Source organism: Dermacentor andersoni, chromosome 7 (assembly GCF_023375885.2).
Source record: "Dermacentor andersoni chromosome 7, qqDerAnde1_hic_scaffold, whole genome shotgun sequence".
Classification (NCBI taxonomy): Eukaryota; Metazoa; Arthropoda; class Arachnida; order Ixodida; family Ixodidae; genus Dermacentor; species Dermacentor andersoni.
Genome location: NC_092820.1, coordinates 85,867,248 through 85,888,836, shown reverse-complemented (window position 1 = coordinate 85,888,836; position 21,589 = coordinate 85,867,248). Strand labels below are relative to the sequence as shown.

General features: G+C 44.6%; 1 protein-coding gene and 1 long non-coding RNA gene across 2 annotated transcripts; one reads left to right on the top strand and one right to left on the bottom strand.

The window, feature by feature from the left end:
• Positions 1–423: 423 nt before the first annotated feature.
• LOC126534936 (uncharacterized) lies at positions 424–9,766 on the top strand. The gene is made up of 3 exons (XR_011895447.1): positions 424–497; positions 7,457–7,549; positions 8,020–9,766. It is a non-coding gene; the product is annotated as an uncharacterized lncRNA (long non-coding RNA).
• A 4,657-nt stretch (positions 9,767–14,423) lies between these two features.
• On the bottom strand, positions 14,424–17,445 carry LOC129380073 (uncharacterized). The gene is made up of 4 exons (XM_055072094.2): positions 17,237–17,445; positions 16,469–16,553; positions 14,946–15,153; positions 14,424–14,830 (listed from the first exon to the last, which is right to left on the bottom strand). The coding sequence occupies exons 2-4, from the start codon at positions 16,539–16,541 to the stop codon at positions 14,761–14,763; spliced, it is 351 nt and encodes a 116-aa protein (XP_054928069.1). The 5' UTR covers positions 16,542–16,553; positions 17,237–17,445; the 3' UTR covers positions 14,424–14,760.
• Between the last annotated feature and the right edge of the window lie 4,144 nt (positions 17,446–21,589).

Sequence of the window (21,589 nt, the reverse complement as noted above, 5' to 3'; positions counted from 1 at the left end):
GCAATTTTTCAACGTATGGCTGCAACCGCGAAACTTCTATACACCCGCTCGGAATGTCTCACAATGTCCTAGCCTCCCCCTCTCCAGAAAAAATAATTAAGGTTGTTTATAGGAACCTAATATTTCGGAGGCACGTTCATGAACAGAAGATTGCTTGCAGTATGTATGACCTCCCATTGTGGCAAAGAAATGCTAGGTCCACTCCGGGGCTTGTTAGCGCCTTTATAATTGCGGCGGATGCGACAGCGCGCTTGCTGAGTACCACCCTTGCAGGAAACGTTCCTATCACTGAGGTTGTCGCGCAGACCTCGCAAAGTTCAAGAGCATACAGTGGAAAAACGAAGAAAACAAAACAATTGCCGGCAGCCTTTGATATAAGATATTGTTTCTCGCACTATAAAATTGCGTCTCTATTCTGTCTAAAGCGCCTTTCGCGCGTGAAGCTTGCTCTGCCTTGAAGCCTTCCAAATTATTGAGGAGCGTGACATCTGCGCTTAGTAAGTACTGCCAATTGGATTTATGCATGCAGCTCTGCGGCTCTTATTCCCTGGACAATGCGTTATCGGTGACAATGAGGCGCTGTTGTCCGTACAGAAAAGAACTACTTGTGACTGGTGGAAAAAGTATATAGGTCACTGTCTGCGGGACTATACCTGTAGGAAGCACACGCCGTACACTTTTCATTCAGTCCGGCAAGTTACCGCATCAGTCAATGATTCAGGGTCGCCACAGTGCGAAGGAAAATATTGCTGTGAGGTCACCTCCAAATAACGATGTAGCCGATGTAGCAAAGGACGATGTAGACAAGCTTGTCTGGTTTGTTTGTACTTGCAGGCTTAACAAGAGTACATTTTTCTAGGGACAAACTACAGACAACATTTATTTCAATGTGTGCTCTATGCTTTGAATCGGTGTTGAAATTTCTCTCGCGTCTAGCTTGCTTGTCTTGTGTCAGGTCTGCGCTTGGTGAACCTACAAATATCTGTTTGTTTTGCTTCGGTGTTCAAATTTCTCTCGCGTCTAGCTTACTTTTCTTGTGTCAGGTCCGCGCTTGGTGAACCTATAAATATCTGTGTGCTTTGCTTTTCTCAGGTCGCACTGCCTATATAACAAGCGACAACTGTTACTAAGGAACTTCTGTAGTCAGTACTTTACTGACAATATTTTCTACTTCCCGCAGCCATGTTTCTGTCTTTTAATCTACACTTTTATGATCTTTTTAATACGCGTACATATGTTATTGTCCTGTTGCAGCAAATGTTGCTGTAACGTGTCCTGTATGTAGTGATTGTGCCATTATTTGCAGATCAACAAGACTGTATATTAGGAAACTTCACCAATGAGAAGGTGCTCGGAGCGAAGCAAGCGCACCTAATTGTGAAGTGCACAGTAAAAAAACTAATTATTTTGATTTGCTCCACGACGTGCGCAACACTACTCCATTTTTGAGTGGCATTTGCCCAGTTTTTCTTCGTGAAACTCGGCGAGAGGAAAATTAAGGTGTATAGGGAATAAACCAGGTTCAAGAACTACATATTAGGAGGACTCATCAAATGTGGATAATTATTTGTCCACATTTTTGAATATCCTTCCTTTTATGCATGAAATGCTTTTAGATACCGTTGTTGGAGAACAGCGAGTGACCTCGAGAGAAAAGCCAGAGCCGTTATCCGGGAACTCAAATGAGAACATACGGGCAACTTGCGAGGACAAAACGAGATCATCAGAGCTCCCACTCAAGACCGTATTACATACGCTAGTTCCTTTCCAAACAAGTTAGAGAAATATTCCTTCCGAATTCTTCCATATGTTTGTTCACAATATCCCTCAAGCTTTAACTTGTAGGAAGCTGAAGTTTTATTTGGCATTTACAATAGGCGAAGTTCAAAAGGCAGATACAGGGCACTATACAGCATCTTTTGGCGCTGAGACAGGATTGCCTGTGTCGTTATGAACACAAGTGGTCCGGGAGTTCAATGGCGTGTCCGGCGCACAGGCTCCGCCAGTAGCATCCGGAAAACTGTGGATGGCTGTTTGACCGAGACGAGACTTGCAATAAGGTTCTGTCTTTGACAGGAAACTATTCCGTTCGTATGGACCAGTGCGCAGTATGGCCTGGTGCGGTGTGGTAAGATGGTTGATGCAGGACACCTGTTTTACGAATGTGGCGATAGAATCATTGCCAAACAGCCATATTATCCTTAATCTACTTTTGATTACGTGAGAGCCAGCATTTTCTTAAGATCCACTCAAAGCAAAAAGGAGTGACACGTCTACAAAAGGAAGCAGTTGGCAACAATGTAGAGAAAGAGCAAACAAGCATGGTCTCCTTATTATATGAGCCAATATTTTCGGACATTGCCAAATAATGTCGTTCTTGCATTAAAAGTGCAACGAAGCAACTAACAGGATTAAATATTATTCTTTGCCACTAAATTTTATTTCTTTCCCTAACAGCACTTTTCTAGAACAGCGAAACAGCTGGCATCTCTCATTGCTAGTGGCCCATTGCAATCATGCTAATAATATCAATCACCACTGAAGCAATAACCTGCGTTATACATTATAATTGTAAGGAAGGATCTCGCTGATATTTTAAAGAAAATTAGAGTGCTACAATTTTGGTAGAAAAAAAAAACTGCCCTCCGTGGCAGTGTATTCTTTTTTTCGCAGAATAAAAGCAGCTATAACAGTGTTTTCATCCACTAATGAAACGCCGCGTAACACAGAGAAACAAGCACAGCGTGATTTCACGTTTATCGGAGCAGCTGACGGAACGAGGCTTCAAGCATTCCCTGTCCACTTCAACGAAGCGTGTGACGAAATATTACTTTTGGGCTAGTTGGTGGACCTCCGAAATGAAGCCCTGAGTGAAAACACGGTCCTGATTGAATAAGCGAAATGTATAATTACCTGTTACACTATCTTTCTTTCCAAGGTAAGAATCCCATCTACTCTTATAATACTTGACTGCAGGACACTGTGTCAATCCAGTGATGATTATAGGCGCACATTCATTGTGAGTGCATACTCCTTGCTCCTGTCGTCCATTAAGGCAGTTCCACGTTAAAAGTAGTTTTGCTGCCATATTCTCTGTAGTGATTTGTCACCTGGCTTTTTTATTGGAAGCGAGAGACGACAAAGAAGAAGAAACAGCGTAACCAAGTACATTTCACGTTTACTGGCGGGCACTTTCAAATGGGCGAATAGAGTAGAGATAACGGACGGACGGAAAAAAAAATTTAATGAGAAGAGAATCTGCGACGTTTTGAGCCCGGGCTCAGGCCACTCGGGCATTATGTGCGGTGAGGCATAGCCTTCCCACCACTGCCTGGGCCCGCTGGATAGCCCATAGTTGGTCGTGCTGTTCCGAGCTAGTCAGAGCCATTAGCCATCGCTCCTCGAGAAGGTCCGGTTCTGTGTTGTCCTCTACATATATTGACCTGATCTTTGTGCACCTCCATAAGATGTGTGCCATGTCTGCGTGTTCGTGCTTGTAGAGCTTGCAGCTTGCGTCTGGGAATTGTGCTGAATTTACTTTGTTTAAGAGTGCAGGGTTTAGGAACGTTCTGGTTTGCAACTGCCTCCAATCTGTTTCTTGAGACCTGTCGAGTTGTTTATGGGGTTATGGGTATGCTTCTCTTTGTTTCGTGTAGTGTGTCAGTATGTCGTGGTACGAGACCAGTCAGTCTTTGTCGTCGTTTATCGCTACTTCGTCGTCATCGCCTCCTCCATGTTCGCGATCGCCTCCGCCAGAGTCCTTCCCCCTTCTCCAGGGGTTGCGCGTTGTTGGGCCATCATGGCCCGTGCCGTTGGTGCGGTAGTTTATGCGCGGCTCGGTGGGCGTTCTCGTTGAGGTTGGGTTCGTGGTTACTTCTCCCATATGTGCCGGAATCAATTTGAGGTGTTCGGGTGTACTTTTGCCGTTCTTAATGTCTTCTGCTCTGCGGTTCAGGATTTTGGCCGCCCCGGTGGAAACCCAGCCCTTTGTGAAGTTCCTAATGGCCACCTTGGAGTCGCTGATTATTGTTCTGTATTGTTGCCGACCATTCATTACAGCCAATGCGATTGGCGTTTCTTCCGCTGCCTCCGACGACCTTATCCTTACGGAGCCCGCAGTCACGGTCTTTCCTTTCGTGCATACGCCCGCTCATTGCGAAGAGGCGGTTACCTTTGTCAGCGCCGACACCACCATTGTCATCCCGGTTTCGGGGGTACCGCGTGGCGTCTACGAAGAGCACCCCTTCCCGCGTGCCGTGGTTATTGAGAATCGTTTTCGTGCGGCATTTTCTTCTCTCGACATTGTGCACGGAGTGATGTTCTTCGGGATATTTTCAGTGTTTATTGCTGCTCGGACGTCTGGGTGAATCTGCGTCTTGGGGCCGTTCATTACGTACTAGTTTATGCTGATCTTTTCCATGATTTCTTTCCCCACCTTGGTTCCGGAGAGTCTTGAGTTGCGCTACCATCTTTGCTTCCGCGTTTCCTCCAGCGTGTTATGTACCCCGAGTTGTAGTAACTTTTCATTTCTTGTGTATTGGGGGAGACGCAGTGCTGTTCTTTATACTTTCTAATGAGCGCGTCGATCTTGTCTTTCTCAGCCTTGTTCCAGTGGACGAATGCCGCCACGTACGCAACGTGTCTGATCATGAAGGCCTGAACGAGCAGTGCGACGTTTCTTTCTTTAATGCGTCTCCTGGTCTTAGTCGGACGGTCGCCGCGACTTTCTTTTCCAGGCGTGTTATAGTTTCCGTGTTTGTTCCCCTGGCTTCGATCCAGAGAGCCAGTATTCTAATCTTTTAGACCATGGGTATCTGCGTGCCTTTTCTCGTGGTTAATCTCATTCCCCTTGTCTGTAGTTCCGCTACGTCTCTCGACAGTTTGCCTAGCCTCCTGGGGCGGTAGAGCACCAGTTCCGATTTCTCCGGCGAACTTTCTGGTCCGGTGCCCTGCAGATGATTTTCCATTGCCTCCACCGCCCATTGAAGTCTGTTCTCCATATCGCCCTCGCTTTGCATCTTTTGTGGTCCAAATCGTAATGTCGTCTGCATAAACGGTGTGATTAATGCCTGCTATTAGCTCCAGTTTTTCCGATAGTCCGACATGACGACGTTGAAGAGCATCGGTGACACGACGAGACCCTTGCGGTATGCCAGCGCTGCTCATGTCCACCTGGATACTCTCCTCGTTCAGCCTGATTCTGGCTACTCTTCCAGTCAGTCAGTCAGTCAAGAACTTCAGTGAGGTCCTGAGTAGTTTTAAGCCGTTAGAGATCCCATACGGGGAGCTCCTCGGGCCGCTCTTCTAGTAAGGAAATTTTTTATATAATTATACGTTCGTTCACCCAGGCCGAGTTGCGCGATTCTGTTGAGCATAGCCGCGTGCTCTACCCTGTCGAAGGCCTTCTTTAGATCAAGTACAAGTATTGCCCTCAAGCCCCGCCCCATGGTGTTGATGACTTGCTCCTTAAGCTGTATCATGGCGTCTTGGGTACAGAGCTCTCTTCTGAAGACAATGGTGTTGCTGTGGCACAGGTCGTTTGACCACAGATGGACGTTAACACTACTCCGGCAAGCGTGCGGCATCGCTTTACCAACGCAGGAATTTACCCGGCTTGGGCATGAGGATCACGTCGGGCCTCTTCCATTTGTCGGGTATCCCGTCGTACTGCCAGCCCTCGTTTTGCAATCTGCAAAGCGGCTCGTTTTCTGGTCGTCCAGGTTCCAGAGCATTTTGTTCGTCACTTTGTCGGGGCCCGGATACGACTTGGTCTTGATGGTTTGCAGGACTGCCTTGATATCTTGCTGGGAGAAATCTCTCTCAAGTAATCATTGGGAGAGCCCGAGTAGTTCCAGTGTTCAACGGCTGGAGGTCTCTCAAGGTACAGCTTGACGATTTCATCACCCATTTCACGGATGTTTCCTTTGTACTTGTGTCTGAGCTTCGTCATTCCAGCTTTCGCCACTGTCTTCGTTTCCGACGGGTCGAGCAGGTGCTTGGTGATCTTCTACGTCTTGCCCGTGTGGATATTGCCGTCCATGGCATCGCATACCTCGTCACAATCCTGATTGCATAATTGGGCGCATTGTGTTTCGATGTTCTTGTTCAGTTCCGCAATTTTGCGCCTTAGATTTTTATTGTGTCTTTGCCCTTGCAGACGTTTCTGGACGGGTCTTATGGCTTGATTTTTTGGATGTCGTCTCTAGGTAGCCTGCCCACTTTGCTTGCTCGTAAAATCTTGTTCACTACGCTCTTCCCGCCTTTGCATGTCGGGCTTCTCCAGCGGGTTCCTTGCTTGTCTCCCTCTTAGGTAGCATTCGCGTGGCTCTTTCTTTTGTGCGTAACTTCGATCGATCCATCCGCGTTGCCGTCCTCGGCTTGGCTTGCGGGATGATTTCTTTCTTTTCTGGAATTGGTATTCAGGGATTCTGCCTTCTGCCTCGTCTACCTCCATTTCGGAAGTGCTACCGGTCCTCTGATTTGCACTGCGACACCGTTTATCGCCCTGCTGGGGGCCGGTAGGAGTCCGCTATAGGCCTAGTCGGCGTTAAGCTTAGCTGTGTTTCTTAGCTAGACCAGTTAAGCTTAGCTGTGTTTCAAAAAATCTCGGAAATGTGTCGCTCACCCCGAGTCTCGGTGTTCCTGGGTTCGGGTCGATTGGCTCTATCCGTTGGTGGTCGGTTTTCAGATATTTAACTCGATAATCCTTCGTAAAACATTCATAAAGGCCGAGCCGTCGCGAAGTGCGTCCGCCGCGCTGGTACTTCTTCCCCAGTAGAGATAAATAGGACAAGAAAAGGCAACGTATAATAAGTAGACAATAAGTGATGAACATAGTCGCGAACAAATCTCCGTTCAGGGTCGCGGCGTCTTGTACTGATCATTCAACCTAGAATAGAGCAAATGCATTTGTGGCCGTTTCATGGATGGTAGCTTAGGTGCTGGCCTTGGGATTGTTTCCCTCCAACTTAAGCCCAGTGCTCTGAATGACTACGTGAGAGAGGCAAGCTCGCAGAACAAATTTTCGGTTGCCACGAAAGTATGAACAAGTGATCGAGTGTTTGACTACTACGAAAAACGGAAGGCAGGTAAAGGAGCGCGTAATATACATTTTACATTTCTCGACAAGGTCAGATAGAACCACAAATATGTCTGGTAACGCATGTATGTCTTACGATGTAAATATACTTTCATTGCGAATCTTCCTCTACCATGAAAGAAAGTACATGAAAAAGCTTCGCTGAATGAACCACAGCATCGGTTCGTTTGCGAGATAGTGTGTGTAATATAATAGAGGGGTTTTCCAGTCTTAATAATTTGATGTTTTTGCGAAGTTGACCAATACGCATGCATTTAGGCTACATATCTGCTATAATAACCATATTCATGCCAAGATTATATGACTCCAATTCATAGTCTCTGCCTTTTACTTGCATATTTGCATATTTACTTGCAGGTTAGGAAAGAACCATGCGTTTAGCGAGCACCTTAGCCGTGATGTTGGGTCTCGGAGCACAAGTTACCGCTACGACCAAAAATGACAGCAAAGGTATGATTAAGCGCACTGATATTCGGACGTTCAAAGTAATACTAGTGCGATATAAGTTTAGCTTTTCTACCAGCATTTCAACCAATCGTGGCTCTTATTTAGAGGCGAAAATTCAAAACGTCTTGGTTGGAAATAGGAGTAAAATGTATCAACGTATAATTAACGGACGCGGTCCTCTCTTGAGTTGTCTTGCGCCTTTCATTGCAGGTTTGGTGGAAGCGAAAATGCCTAATTTATGGCACATCTGAGGTGGTGGCACCACATGTATTCTTGGCCAGTAGGAGTGATAAAGTAATATCCAAAAAATTACTTGCTCACAAAACGGACAGTAACTGTTTTATTTTCAGCTCTTCCCAGTCATGAAATAGTAGTCTATAAGTTGTCAAAGTCCCAACAAGGAACATATGAAACTAAACCATGCAGAGTTAGAACCGTCAACTTTGTTTCACACTCTTGTTTGTTTCATACAGGGTGTGACTTCTCCGGCATAGACCTGGACCCCTTTATGACAAGAATTCTTGCTCTGTTACCTTCGAACTACTCCATCAAGCCCGCCGACTTTAGGCCGTTCATCCCTGGACTTGAGATCGGCAGCCTGAGACTGAGTGGCTTCGATAAAATCCTCCGTTACGGGCCGTTGGTTCCTTACTGCGTGGACGGTAGGCACATGGTGCAAGTGGACCTGATCAACAACGGCGACGTCAGCATGATTTCGCGCTGGAAATCATGCTCCGGGCGCGAAGGGGACATTCGTTTCCGCAACTCATTCTCACGTTTTACTGTTCAGTTCCACGTGCTCACTCATCCCACCGTGCGGGCCTTTTCATTCGACTTTGAGGATGCAGTAGTTCCCGTGAGTTCGGGTTATCCTTATCTTGTAATCGAAGGCGCAGGTGAGGGCGTAAGCACAGCAAGTAGATGGCTCAGCAAAATTTTCCCCGCTGAGGTCACGAAGGTGTGGACCGATAACTTCCGTACGCACTTCGCTTCCGCTTTGCGTGAAGCTGTGCGCGCTATCTTTTCGGGAGGGCCTAGGCCTGTGCTTTACTACGAACGACTCCATTAATGTCGTGAAGGAGAGTTCTTTACTTGCATTGTACGGAATACAGTAGTCCTTCCGCCCAAGTGGCCTGTTGTCTGTGTTCTTTCCATTGTCCATATATATTGTATTAAAAACAACCTATTGAATCTTGGTTTTACCTCAAGGAGGGGGGGTTTGCTGTCAGACAGGTGTTGATTTCTGAGGAGTGCAATCCTTATTCTATAAATTATAGCCTTCGCCAACCTCACTATAGTATTCTACATGTGACTAAAACTGGTTCAGTGGAATCGCATTTATGCTTTTCTCAAAGACACGGGCATGTTTGCAAAGCTCAGTGAGGGTCATTCGTCTTTATTTGTCGTTCTTGAAGTAAATCATTCGTCAGGTACGCAGTGAGGTGAATGCAGGAATAAAAGTTGGTAAAGCACTTTAAACACCGACGTTTTTCGAAATATTTTTGTGTATATGATGGAAGTAGATACATGTTCTTACAGCCAAATAATTTTGTGGGTTTGGCGGCGTGGAATAAGGACCATTGCTATTTATATTGTGGAGCAGTGGCTTAAAGGGCAACTCACCTCTAATATACTGGAAAAATGACTGAAAAAAATTGGTTGGTTACTTTCTCATAGCAATAACACTTAGAAGCATTGGAAGCTACGTTGCAGCATTGTGTTGATTACGGTGATGATTTTCGTAGTACGGCGCATAGGCACAATCGGGGATTGCACAAGGATTGAGCGGTATATTTAAAATACTTAAGCACAAATGAGGCAATAGATGCCAATATCTGACTCGTCACATTCCATAGCAGGGTTACATGAGAGCACCAGCATGTGCCAGTTTCCTTCACGCCTAAACCCCGAAAACAATTTGGCCGATTTACAGCAGTTCATTAAGCGCTTAACGAATGTTTCACTTCACACATAGATATGAACAAAATCATTACAGTGTCGTAATATTTTGAGATAATTTCAGGATAAATGTTGCCGAACGTTTTATTGAATTCTACAAATTTTTCTGAGTTGGCACTTTATGTTCCAAATTTCTGATTATATATTTTTTCAGGGGGGATGAGAGCTTTTATGTGTTCTCTTTGAACCCACAATTTCCGGAACTTACAGTTTTATGATAATCAATAAATGAAAGCGATCGTTTCAAAATAATTTTGCTACCCTTTTAGAAAATAAGGGCATGACAGATATATGGGCGGTAACTGCGCGGTTGAATTTTCACCGCCTTTGAACAAAACCGTCCATTTGGCTGCCTGCATATTTCGTGGGGAGAACTGCTTTACCACGACATATATTAAACGTGTGCGTCAATATCTTCACAATTGTAATACATGTTCATATTACACGGTTTTTCTTGGGGTAAGTGGTCGTACTAATCTGTATTCGTTCAATAGACAAGGGACGTAACAACGTCTTTATGTTGATACGCGGCCGTTGCGCCATCACGGTTAATGATCCTCGGTAGAGAAGTGTGATTTTCCTGTATCAGCAAGTTGCTCTTCTACAACATCAAAAAACATCACTCGTACCACAATAAGACACTTGGTGAGCCAGAAAAGGCGCATCAACAAAAGACAGGCGGTGACATTCTCTTGAAGTTCCCGCATTAGACAGTGTGACGTCATTAATTTTGACAGCTTCTTTCAGGAAATGAATACTTCGGAATCTGCGACGTCACAGTAACGTACCGGGATTGGGCATTTGGCATGAAATTCAAAAATATAAGCTTCGACCTAGAACTGCGACCTTGAACTTCTCTTCTAATAATCAAACTTTTTTTTTTTTTTTGGAACTACTGCAACAGAATTTTCAAAGAATGCTTTCATTGCCTAGACCGATTCAGTGTTTCCCTTTGGCGTACTTTTAACGAGAGTGACATGACTGCGTGATATATTCCGCCGATGGGGTTCTTTGGATATCAATATTACTGCCGAGAACGCACGCCGCCATAAATTCTGTCGCAAGGACGCCGACTTCCAGTAGTGCCATGACGCTAAACCGAATGTTTCCACGATGCGTAGCACTTCGCTGTAGTATGAGCGCGTGGTGTAACATTCGGGTACGTTTATTTATTCAGCGATGGAACCAACTACAGCCCGGCATGCCAATGTGATGGGACGATCAGGCGCTGTATATGTGCTCCCTGCTGCCTGCCCCGAATCGAAGGCTGTACCACACAGAATCGACTGCAGAGGCGCCCTTTGACGGAAGAAATAAACAGTTCTAGCTCAATGCGCTCCGATTTCTTTCCGGTTTGTTCCTGGGGCCGTATAACTTAACACTATTCCGATATGTTGTTATTCCAATCTCCTGATGTCAAATTTGCGTAACCACGGACGCAAACATCGGGCGGTCACCCATAGGGTTGCCTGGACAGAGGAATCAAACACTCTCCTCGCTCATCGGAAGTCACTTTGTTTACATAAAAAACGAATAACATAGCCTACACTGAGCGGCTTGTCCTATATCATTGACTGACAAGGGGCGAGGAGCGCGCTCAAGTAGAGAGGGATTCAATTGTGCTGCACTGAAAAAAGATAACCGGTAGAGGAGGGTGGTGCCGGCGTCTGCGATTGGTCCGCTTTCCCTTACTTAGGTTGCCATGGCTGGTCGAAAATAACGGCGGCATGCAACGGAACTTTAAGAATGACGCTAAAACGGACCCTCAGCAAAGAGGAGTTGGTTGAACGAGTTCGTAAACGTGCCGAAAGTACTCGAAAACGTAACACGGCACGCAAGAAGTATTAATATGCGCAAATAAACCCATGCTGTCCGCCAGGTGCGAATAGCCAGTGCCTGAGCGATCGGCGGTAGACATCTTTTATTCCTTCTGAAATGAGGCAGCCTGCGGCTATTCAGAAGAAAATTTAATTTTGTTCGGAGTATTATTGCATCTTCAGCTCGTACACGTCACTTTGACGCGGTGGGTTTTCACGGTTTTGTGACGTCGCCTGACAGGCTGGTGAAGGGGGGGGGGGGGCTCCAAAAAAGTGTTTGACCAATCGTGGAGGGCTGATTGCAGAATTGAAATAGAAATGTTTGGAATAGTTTTACGTTATAGCGCCTTTGGTTCGCGAACAGTTCTGCTTCGCTGAATCGCTGCGCTAACCGGATCGGAGCACTAAACCCTGCGTAAATCCTGGCTTACGGAAAAATCGGCCTGTCCACAAGGCACATGCGTAGGCACTGACAGGAGGTCTATGAAAAAGAATGCATATATGGTCAAAAGGAGACAAATATAAATGTTTCTGCGTAAACATTTGTGAAGTTTCTAGTACAGCTGCAGCATGGAAACACAGAAAGGTGGTCCCTCGGAAGAGCGTGCCGGAGGCGGTGAGGTGCTTCGACGCGTCCTGCCCCTTCCCCGCGTGTCTTTTTAGTTGTCATGCACTCAGTACGAGAAAATGAGTGGAAATTTATAGGTACGTTGGAACAGCAATATCGTCAAACGTAAATGAATATGAATACCCGAGTAAGACAGCCGTCCAATATCAAATAGATTATCAAATATTTCCAGTTTCAAGTAAGAAAGGAACTGAAATGAAAGCTTACGCTGACGCTCCTTGGCAGCAAAATACTTGTTTGCATAACTTTGTTCGCCCACACGGTGATACAGTGCAATCACATTCGGTACATAATCACACTGAACGTACTAAAAGACGGCATCGGGGTCCCAGATGGATATAGTAGAGTGTGTAACTCTCGTTAAAAGCGCATTTGAACGATACTCTACAGCACCACGCACTGTTATCAAGAAATCGAAACAGATTGAGACGGGTCAAACAATACTGCATAAACTACAGAAATTATAAATTATATTTATGATAACCTTAAACATCCACTCTGTAGCGAAAAAACAAGCCACGAACCGGCATTTGGCTCAGTTTTGAGCTCTTTTTGCTTAAATAGAGGCAGGCGAGAACATTGGTGCTTCTGGACCACGAAAAGGACCGTTTCTGCAAAATTCCGCGGTGATATTTCTTACGCCACTGCATGTGGCGCCGACCCTTGTGCGAACTAAACGCGATTGAAGTAGTTTAAATCCCGCGTATTATGCAACACGAATGATTTTCAAAACTCGACGAGCGGTATACTATGCCTGGAGGAGCCATGTCTGCTTTGTACCATGACACTCTAGAAAAGCACGTTTGCCGAATACAGTTTACAGCTCTTGTCACCGCGCACTGAGAAGGTGACATATTTCATTAGCGACCAAAGTATCATTCCAACAAGAAGCAGTGCTAATGTAATAGTTGATTTCCCCTATATATTATTCTTCTAGACGACACAATTATTTTTGTTTAGTGGTTTCGCTGTTATAACCTGGTGTGTCCGTTTATGGTGTATGTCGTAAGAGGAGGGAGCTTGCGTCAGAGCCGAAGTGGGTGCTTCAACAGAAACAGTGATTCTGCGACGCCCCAAGGACAACGTTTTAGGCGTCGGAACATGACTACAAGTTTACAAGCGAAAGCGTCTCTTCCGCATTCTCGCACATGGTGCCACCAGTGAGTCTAATAATCCAGCGGGGTGCACCGAACTGAAAAATAACTATTTCGATGAATAGATTATGTATCATGCACCTTTTTGCACGATGTATTCTTGAACTGTCTTATGCTGAACCACTAATCATTATCTTTTTTTCTGGAAATGCTTGGTTTTATTCAGGCATCTTCTAAAGATATCAGGGCGGATTCATGTTCAATTCCGCTCCAAGTTCTGGTTTGTGTACAGGTGAATGCCCTAGTTCACACTGCCGATAACACTTCGTCTTTCAGGAAAAAGAAAGCGCGTTAAGGTATAGATCTGCGGCGTCATAACGTAAAACTATTCCAAACTTTTCTATTACAATTCTGCAGCCCACGATTGCTCAAAAACTTTTTTAGACCCCCTCCACTTCACCTGTCTGTCACGCGACTCACGAAAACCGTTATAGCTCCCCATCTGATATGACGTGTACACACTGATTACGCATGAATTGTCCGTACAAAAGAAAAGATTTCATTTCTGATTCGATGCATTTTCGCCTTTAGCCCTCGGCTGTTGGACAAGAGTTTTCGGGGTGCACCCACTTCACCTGCTTGTCACGTGACGCCACAAAACGCAAAAACTCACCGCGTCAAAGTGACGTGTACGCGTTAAAGATGAAATAATATGCCGAATAAAACTGAATTTTTTTCTGAATAGCCGCAGGCTGCCCCGTTCCAAAAGGAATAAAAGATGGCTGTCGCCGATTGCTCGGGCACTGGCTATTTTCACCTGCCGGAGAGCATGGGTTTATTTGCACGTAATAAAACGTTTGTGTGACCGCGTAACGTTTTTGAGAACTTTCGGCACTTTAACGACCTCATTCTGCCAATTCTTCTTTGCTGAGGATCTGTTTTCGCGTGATTCTAAAGCTTCCGTTGCATGCCGCCACGATTGCCGACGCGCCACCGCAAGCTGTCTAAAAGAAAGCCGACCAATCGCAGACGCCGGCATCACCCTCTTCATCCGCTTATCGATTTTCAGTGCAGCGGCTCGGCCCCATCGAATCCCTCTCCTCTTGAGCGTGCTCCTCGCCTCTTGTGAGCCAATTAGAAAAGACAAGCCCCTCAGTGTAGGCAATGTTATTCGTTTTTCAAGCAAACAAAAGTGACCTCCTATGAATGCGGAGAGCGTTTGATTGGTCTGTTGAGACAACCTTGCGGGTGACCGCCCTATGCTTGCGTCGGCGGTTACACAAATTTGACGTCAGGAGATTGGAATAAAAACACATTGCAATAGTTTTACGTTATAGGGCCGCTGTTCCATAACTAATTCACTGCATATGAAAACACGATCAGAATAGAAGACAACTTCGATACATTCAGTGATTTATTACGTGTGCGATCTGGCGATAGGTACATTTCCTTGTAACGTTTTTCGGCGAGGCCATCTTGTGTTCCCGCCGCATCAGCTGTAACCTGCTACGGGTCATAAAATTATGGCGTCGTGCAGCCGGCATACGTTAGTACAAATCTAATTAAAGGCTTGATCAAAAGCACGGCTTAGTGGGTAAAAGAACTGCTCATTCCATAACTCCCTAGTTAATCCGGGAAACACCATGGCGAGGATTCGGGCCACTGTTCTTGCGTTTGGCCCGGCGCCATCCACGTTGATCTGGATGTTCTCGGTTGTCAAAGGAACAGCAGGGCCCCGGTAAGACAGCTTGATGTCGTTATGTCTCTCACTGAGTCCAATGTGGAACTGCATCGTGAAACGAGATAGCATTGAACGTAGACTAAATGTGCCTTCTAGTCCAGAACAGTGTCTCCAGGGCATTGCGAGCACGACATCGCCTATGTTGATGAACTCTACTTGCACCTTGCGGGTGCCGTTGACGCAGTACGGTATCGCAGGCCCATACTGTTGCAGCTTGCGGAATCCACTCGCATTGAAAGCTCTTATTTCAAGGCCAGCAAAGACAGGGTAATATTCTTCGGGACCAATGACTACGTCATCGGGAAGCTTGGCGATCAGTCTCGCAATAGCACCTTCCACGTCCATACCAGTGAAGTCGCACGCTGATTCTGCAAACAAGAAATGTATTTCATGTGTGTCCGTTTGAGGTTATAGTATTAGCCAGCGTGCTTTCAGCAACCCTGCTAGAAGTGTGTTTTAAGCAAAATTCAAAAAAAAATAATCCCGGTTTCCTCCCTGAATTATACTGATATACTTTTTACAGGTGCTGTTGATCTTCGCTTTCGGCGACAAGTGATATTTCCTCCGTTTTCATGCTTTCTGTCTACACAAAAACACAATTCACAAAAGAGCGGCATACACTATAGCCCTAAAGTTAGCCGGTTTTGTATGTATGTCCCTCATATCCTATCTTTGCTAAGTGTGCCATAACAAGTAACCTAGTCTTACCCAGAATGGGCATCTTTATTTCCCCTCCTATTAAATACGCCGTACGAAATGAACGTCAGCGGCACTATAGAATCAACCGTGTCAAACGCTTTATTATGAGTATGGAGGAACTGTATGCTTGAAATAGCTTCGTTCCGTGACTTATTTTTTCCATGACTTTGAAAACATCTAGAACAAGCGCTACGCTACACTTGTCGGTGCGCTACATCATCATTTAACTATGTAATGCTGTTTCATTACTTTCTTTTGTAGTCAGAAGAGTTAAAATTCTACACTGGTCGATCGGTTCTCTAGCTTTGTAATATTCTCCCCAGTGTTGTACTGCCGTGACGTGACGCATCGATATTGCTATGGGAGTGAAAACGGGCAAGAAACCAAGGGGGACACAAAGGAAGCACAGCCATGCTACGAGCGCGCTGGTCGTAACCCGTTGTTTTGATCACTCGCCCGTTGGGGCCGAATCTATCACTCCAACTAATGAACTTACCCAGTTATTGATCCATCACACGAAGAAATTTTTTTTTTAGACAGGCAGTGTCGCAATAGTTATTGCATATAGGTTTCCATGCGGCATGATGAGTGACTAATTTGCGTGGTAATAGTTAACGCGGAATAAAACAGTATTAGAAGTGCCGTTTTAAATTGTTAATTATTTATGATCGTTAGTAAGTTATTTTTCGTAATCTACTGTGTGGCCATACGGGGATCTCAGATATTCAGCGAAATTTCTACGCCCTAGACATGATATTCTAATATATCCTTAGAAGTCTTATAAGGCTGCAATAGGCTACTTCGGCAAAAAAAGAAAGAAATCTGCGAAGGCAAAAGCGATTGGTGTGTCCGAATAAGCACACCTTCCCGGAGAACACTTGTCGCGGCTTAGAAGAGATTGCCACCAAGCTAATGCGGGCCTTCCTTCGTCCCTCTTTGACGTATTGTTTTTTTTTTATGTGCGTTCGTTAGGGAAGCACTTACCTGGAAGCATACTTGCAACAGAAGGCGATAGAGCCGTGCAGGCGATTGCCAACCATAGGTAACGAAAAGCCATGTTGATGGAAGCCTGTAAACACCAATATATTAAACATGTGTCAATAATTACAATATGTAGAGCGCGTAAAAGAAAAATGAAAGTGATTCTTTTTTTTCTTTTACTTTGAAAGATAGGTATGACACTTTGCAAGGACGAACGTATTTCAGGACCTAATAATATACCCTTAAGTGTTGGTTGAAGACACTCGTCAACTTTTATTCATGATTATCAGTCTGCTGATACTAAAAAGCCCGTATTTAATTCCACAGGATTGAACCATGCAATTACTTCTCTAGAATGGCTCTCTTGGTTTTAAACGGCGATTACATTAGGGGACAGTATTAGGAATGTCCTGCTGTTCCCCTGAACAGCGTCTGTTTAACCTCTAACACGCCTTTGCCATAAAAAGGAACTGTATTTTGCGCTGTTGAGAGAAGTTAACTTTCTAAGCAGGGCTATGAGGGTAAAAGATATATTTAATATGTCATCTTCAATTAAATTTTATACCAGCTTTAATACTTATTAAGGAAAAAAATTCATTCTTTGACTAATTATTCCTGTACGAACTCGCTTATACTTTATATCATATATTCACTAATAAACGACTTGTCTAAAGCGCCAATTTTTTCAGTTATTTCTGGGCTACCTCTAAAAGCACAACGCGATTCTTTGACAAACATTTCTCTCGAACAGCACGACAGCATGTAACTCACCTGATTTTTGCTGATGCCTGATGAAGTAGACGTTCTTAGTTGATGAGAATCCAAAAGAGTCTTTCAGTGTCAAGTCTTTCGGCACGATACGCTCAGAGCAGCACCTCTTTTCGAACGAGAATGTGGAACGCTTCGTATGTTGGCACTCTTTATAAGGATGCCGTAAACACCGCCGATTACTTTTGTTGAGCAGACATTGTACGACTCGCGTGCAACCTCCACGGGAGTATTAAAAGGGCTCTATGCAATCTTGACACCGACGTCAGCAGAAGTCGCAATTGCTCTGCTTTCGGTCCCTAACAAGACAAGATTGGCAACGCCTCGCCGGTGTTGACGATTTGCACAACACGACGCTATCGCCACCGACCGCTGACGTCTGAGAGGGTTGCTTGCCCCCTCTGCCCATCTTAGATTCGGGATTCTGAAATATGTTTTGAATTCAAACCATAGAAAGTGAAACAATAAAGATGTATGTGTCCTTAGTATATATATATATATATATATATATATATATATATATATATATATATATATATATATATATATATATATATATACAGTGTTAACCTGCGCAAAATCCATAATATTATCGACATTGCGCGACATAACTTTAGACTTGTTATTTGTTCACTTTATGAAGGCTTCAGCAATATTATCCATATCGTTATTGGCAACCTACACCTTCATCACCGAAAAATTTTATGCCAGGCTTCACTCAAAATCTGTTCCGTCTAGGTTCGCCCTAGCAATCATCAGCATGCCAATATGCTAGATGGCCATACTTTGCCGCTTTGTGCCTACCTATTGGTTAAAAAATTTCGCATAAGAAGGTGTGTTTTAATAAACTAATTGTGCTCTCGGTTATTTATGATTGTTGCGATGGGGTAACGAGCGGTCATTTCTTTTTTTCACTGAATAATTATCTAGAAAAGGTGCCTGACACCCTGACGACCTATCAAGTTCGTAAAAACGGTATTGCTTGAACGTGATATCGGTAAGATTTTCCGGTTTTGTGCTTTTAAAATGTTAGAAATATGAGCGTTTAATTGCAAGAGACGTTTGTTTTATTAAAGAGATTCTGAGTCTGATTACGCCCATTTGTTGCAGTGAGCCTATATTGTGTAAAATTTGTTGCATGACGCAGTAATTTTGTACAATAAACGCCGGTAACCTGGCCACATATGACAGTAGTAACGATGGTAGTGCTTCGAAGTGGCTTGCGGTGAAATGTAATGGGCCTCCTGAGGTGAAGAAGTTTTTGGTAAATACACGGTTCACTTTCGTTCTATGATCAATTGCTGTCAGAGGGATCACGCACTTTGGTTTTGTAATATATCTTGCGTGAACAGTAACATTAAGTTCATGAGCAACTACTGATACCATCTTCATTCGCATTAAATCAAAATTTGACAAGCATGAAACAGTTATTCTAGTTTTAGTATTTAAAGCCATATTTTCTATAATGAGGTGAAAATGCGGCTGCACTGTAAATGAACAATATTCTAAGGGAATTTTATTCATGGCTATCACAAAACTAGCTCTAAAGAAATCGTACGTTGGTATTTGCTCATTTGATGCCAAACCTAAGCTAGTACAGAAGCGGTACAAAGATTCTTATTCATGGATATTTTGTTTTGACCATCGTAAAACATGATTAAAAAGGTCAACATCCAGGAGAATTCAATTGAGCTGGAAAATTTCGTGATAAATTGAATTCTAGAACACTTAAAAAACCGCCTGTTTTAACAGCCCACAACTATATGCGTTTTTGTTTTTCTTTACTTTTGTTTTCCTTCTTGGCAGCAACATTTGGGGGGGATTCACGAATGTAGGTTTCTGCTTTTACTTCACGCGGTTAGCGAAGTGCGCAATTAACGAGGTGTGGGAGTTTGCATTCTGGGGAGTGCGCGCTGACGGGCGGCTGCTAGCTCTATTTTTTCGTAATGAACTCAGCAACACAGAACAAAAGTTACGCTGACTTTACAGACCATCAGGAGGTGCAAACAAATAATGACGAATTCAAGTTATTTTCAAGGCATGTTGCCACGAGTACAACGATGTGCATGTTATACAATCATACGTACCTGTGGGTATATTACTTGGCATTTGTACTCCGGCTCACAAATTTTAAAACAAATGTTAAAACATGATTTACTTGGGCGATAATCAAGCTGCTACAACGTATCACTGTGTATCGTAAGATGTTATGAGCCAAGTACTGGGGAATGTCGGCCGGTACCTAATTTAGTGCAGTTGGAAACGGTGCGCCAAATCGCGAGGTGTCACACTAGATTACGCTAGATTCTATGGCATAAGATTTTCGAACATCAGCAGCAACGATGATGTGCCACGCGACTTGATAATGTTGACTGCCTGTACTCTGTATAGATTGCCTGCATGGCGGGGTTTAAATGTAAAGTGGGAGTTCGGCACGCCTGTTTGTTGTACTACGCGTGCGTGACACTTTGTTGTGGAAAACGAGATAGAGAGTGAAAGCAAGGAGAGAAAAGGCAGGGAGGTCAACCGGACGACCCTTCGCTTTGCTATCCTGCACTGGGGGAAAGGGGAATAGGGAGAGGAAGAGAAATGCAACCACTGAAAGGGTGTGCTTCTGAGTTGCTGTCGGGCTTACTGCCTTTTGTAACGCTGAGAGAATTATGAACGACACTGCCAGCCCAAATCGACTGACGGTTCAAACTGCAAAATCATTTGACATTTGCTGTGTAATTTTCGTTTTGCCGTTTTGGTTAACCTGTGTCTCATTGCGAAAGACAAATAAAAATTAGCCATCGTGGGTTAGTTGTTGGAGCATCGCATTGCTGTGCTCTAAGGCACCAAAGGTCATACATTATTGTATTTTTACAAAAGCGAAGCACGAGACTGCCAACCTACCGCAAATTGCCAAGAATGATACAAAGAAGGTTTCGTATAAATAAATAAAGAAAAGCGATCTTGGTCTAATGTTTAGTGTACCCTGCTTCTGTTCTCGGCGCTTATTCGATTCCCACATCGGTCGCACTTTAATAATGCGAAAGCATGATATGGCTGATGAAGCTGAAAACCCGACTACATGGCCGGAGATGTTACAAAAGTCTCGTGGTCACAGAGACGCGCTTGTGTTAGCACTCGTGAGCTTGTCGTCGTCTTCCACAGCTGGCTCCGATGCCGCTTGTCATGCAAGCGTTCCGTACTGCCCCTCCCGCCGTCCCTTTGGGTGACGTTGACCGCACGGACCTTCTGCCAGTGGTTGCGATGATTTCGGTGAGTGGTATCGTGCGCTCCGATGGACGAACCTTGGAAATCGACTTCACAGTGAGTACCAGGCCCGGCTCGTTTGGACGTCCATGCAGGTACGCAAATGAGGCCTGGACGCGTGGAAAGATAGAATGCATCCCGAAAGCAATATCATTACGTTTAGCACAATGAGCCATTGTCGCGAAGAGGTCCCAATGCTTTTGCATTCATCCACATAGGGATACGTAGGTGCATTTGAGTTTTCTTCTTCCTAAAGCTAGGCGAGAGAGTATACCTACGTACCGCAAAGGGCCATGAATGAGCCAATGAAAAGTTTGACCTAAGTTTTTACAACTTATTTGAATGAGGTGTCGATAGCGTTGTGAAAGTGACAGTGTAATCAATTTTCTTAATTACCTAGCATTCCCTGTCCTTAAGGTATCGTGTGCGAGACTGAACTGTATATTTTTTTTGTTATTGCATAGCAGCCGAGGAACAGTTTACGCCGCAAGGGGGTGCAGCGTCGCAGCATTCGCAGCAGCTAGCTGAGAAAGCGAAGATTGGCGCCTCAATATGTACGCCGCCGCATTCTCAGCAGGCGACCGGACCGAGCAGCTTTTCTACAGATGCGGAATGTTTACTCTTCTTTGCAGTCATCTTTGTCAGGACCAGTCGCGAAGTCTTTGGCGCGTGTTTACCTATGAAGTGCGTAGCGCAACCTGGCTCCCACGTCTTTTTGCACACGTAAGAATTCGCTGCCACTCTGACGCCATTTCTGTCTCTTTAATACAGCATGTACTAGGCGGTAGTTTTAGGCGGAAAGTTCCGCAATGAAGGCGCCTCTATTTAATCGGAATCTTTTGAATTCTTTAAGGGGCACGCTTGCATCCGCTTACTATCCCTTTAATACTTGCGCACTGAGATCTCGAAAGCTGGTCAAAATCGCTTTTGTGGCGTTCCGTTTTCTGGTTATCCTCAGTAAGCCACCTCACTTCGAAGAAAGAGCAGCGGGCAATGACCACCCACGTGGAAGCCAGGCGAGTTAGTTGAACTTCCCAGAAGCACAGGCAACGTATATATAGTGACGGATGGTTGCTACAAGGGCTCCCTCGTAGAAAG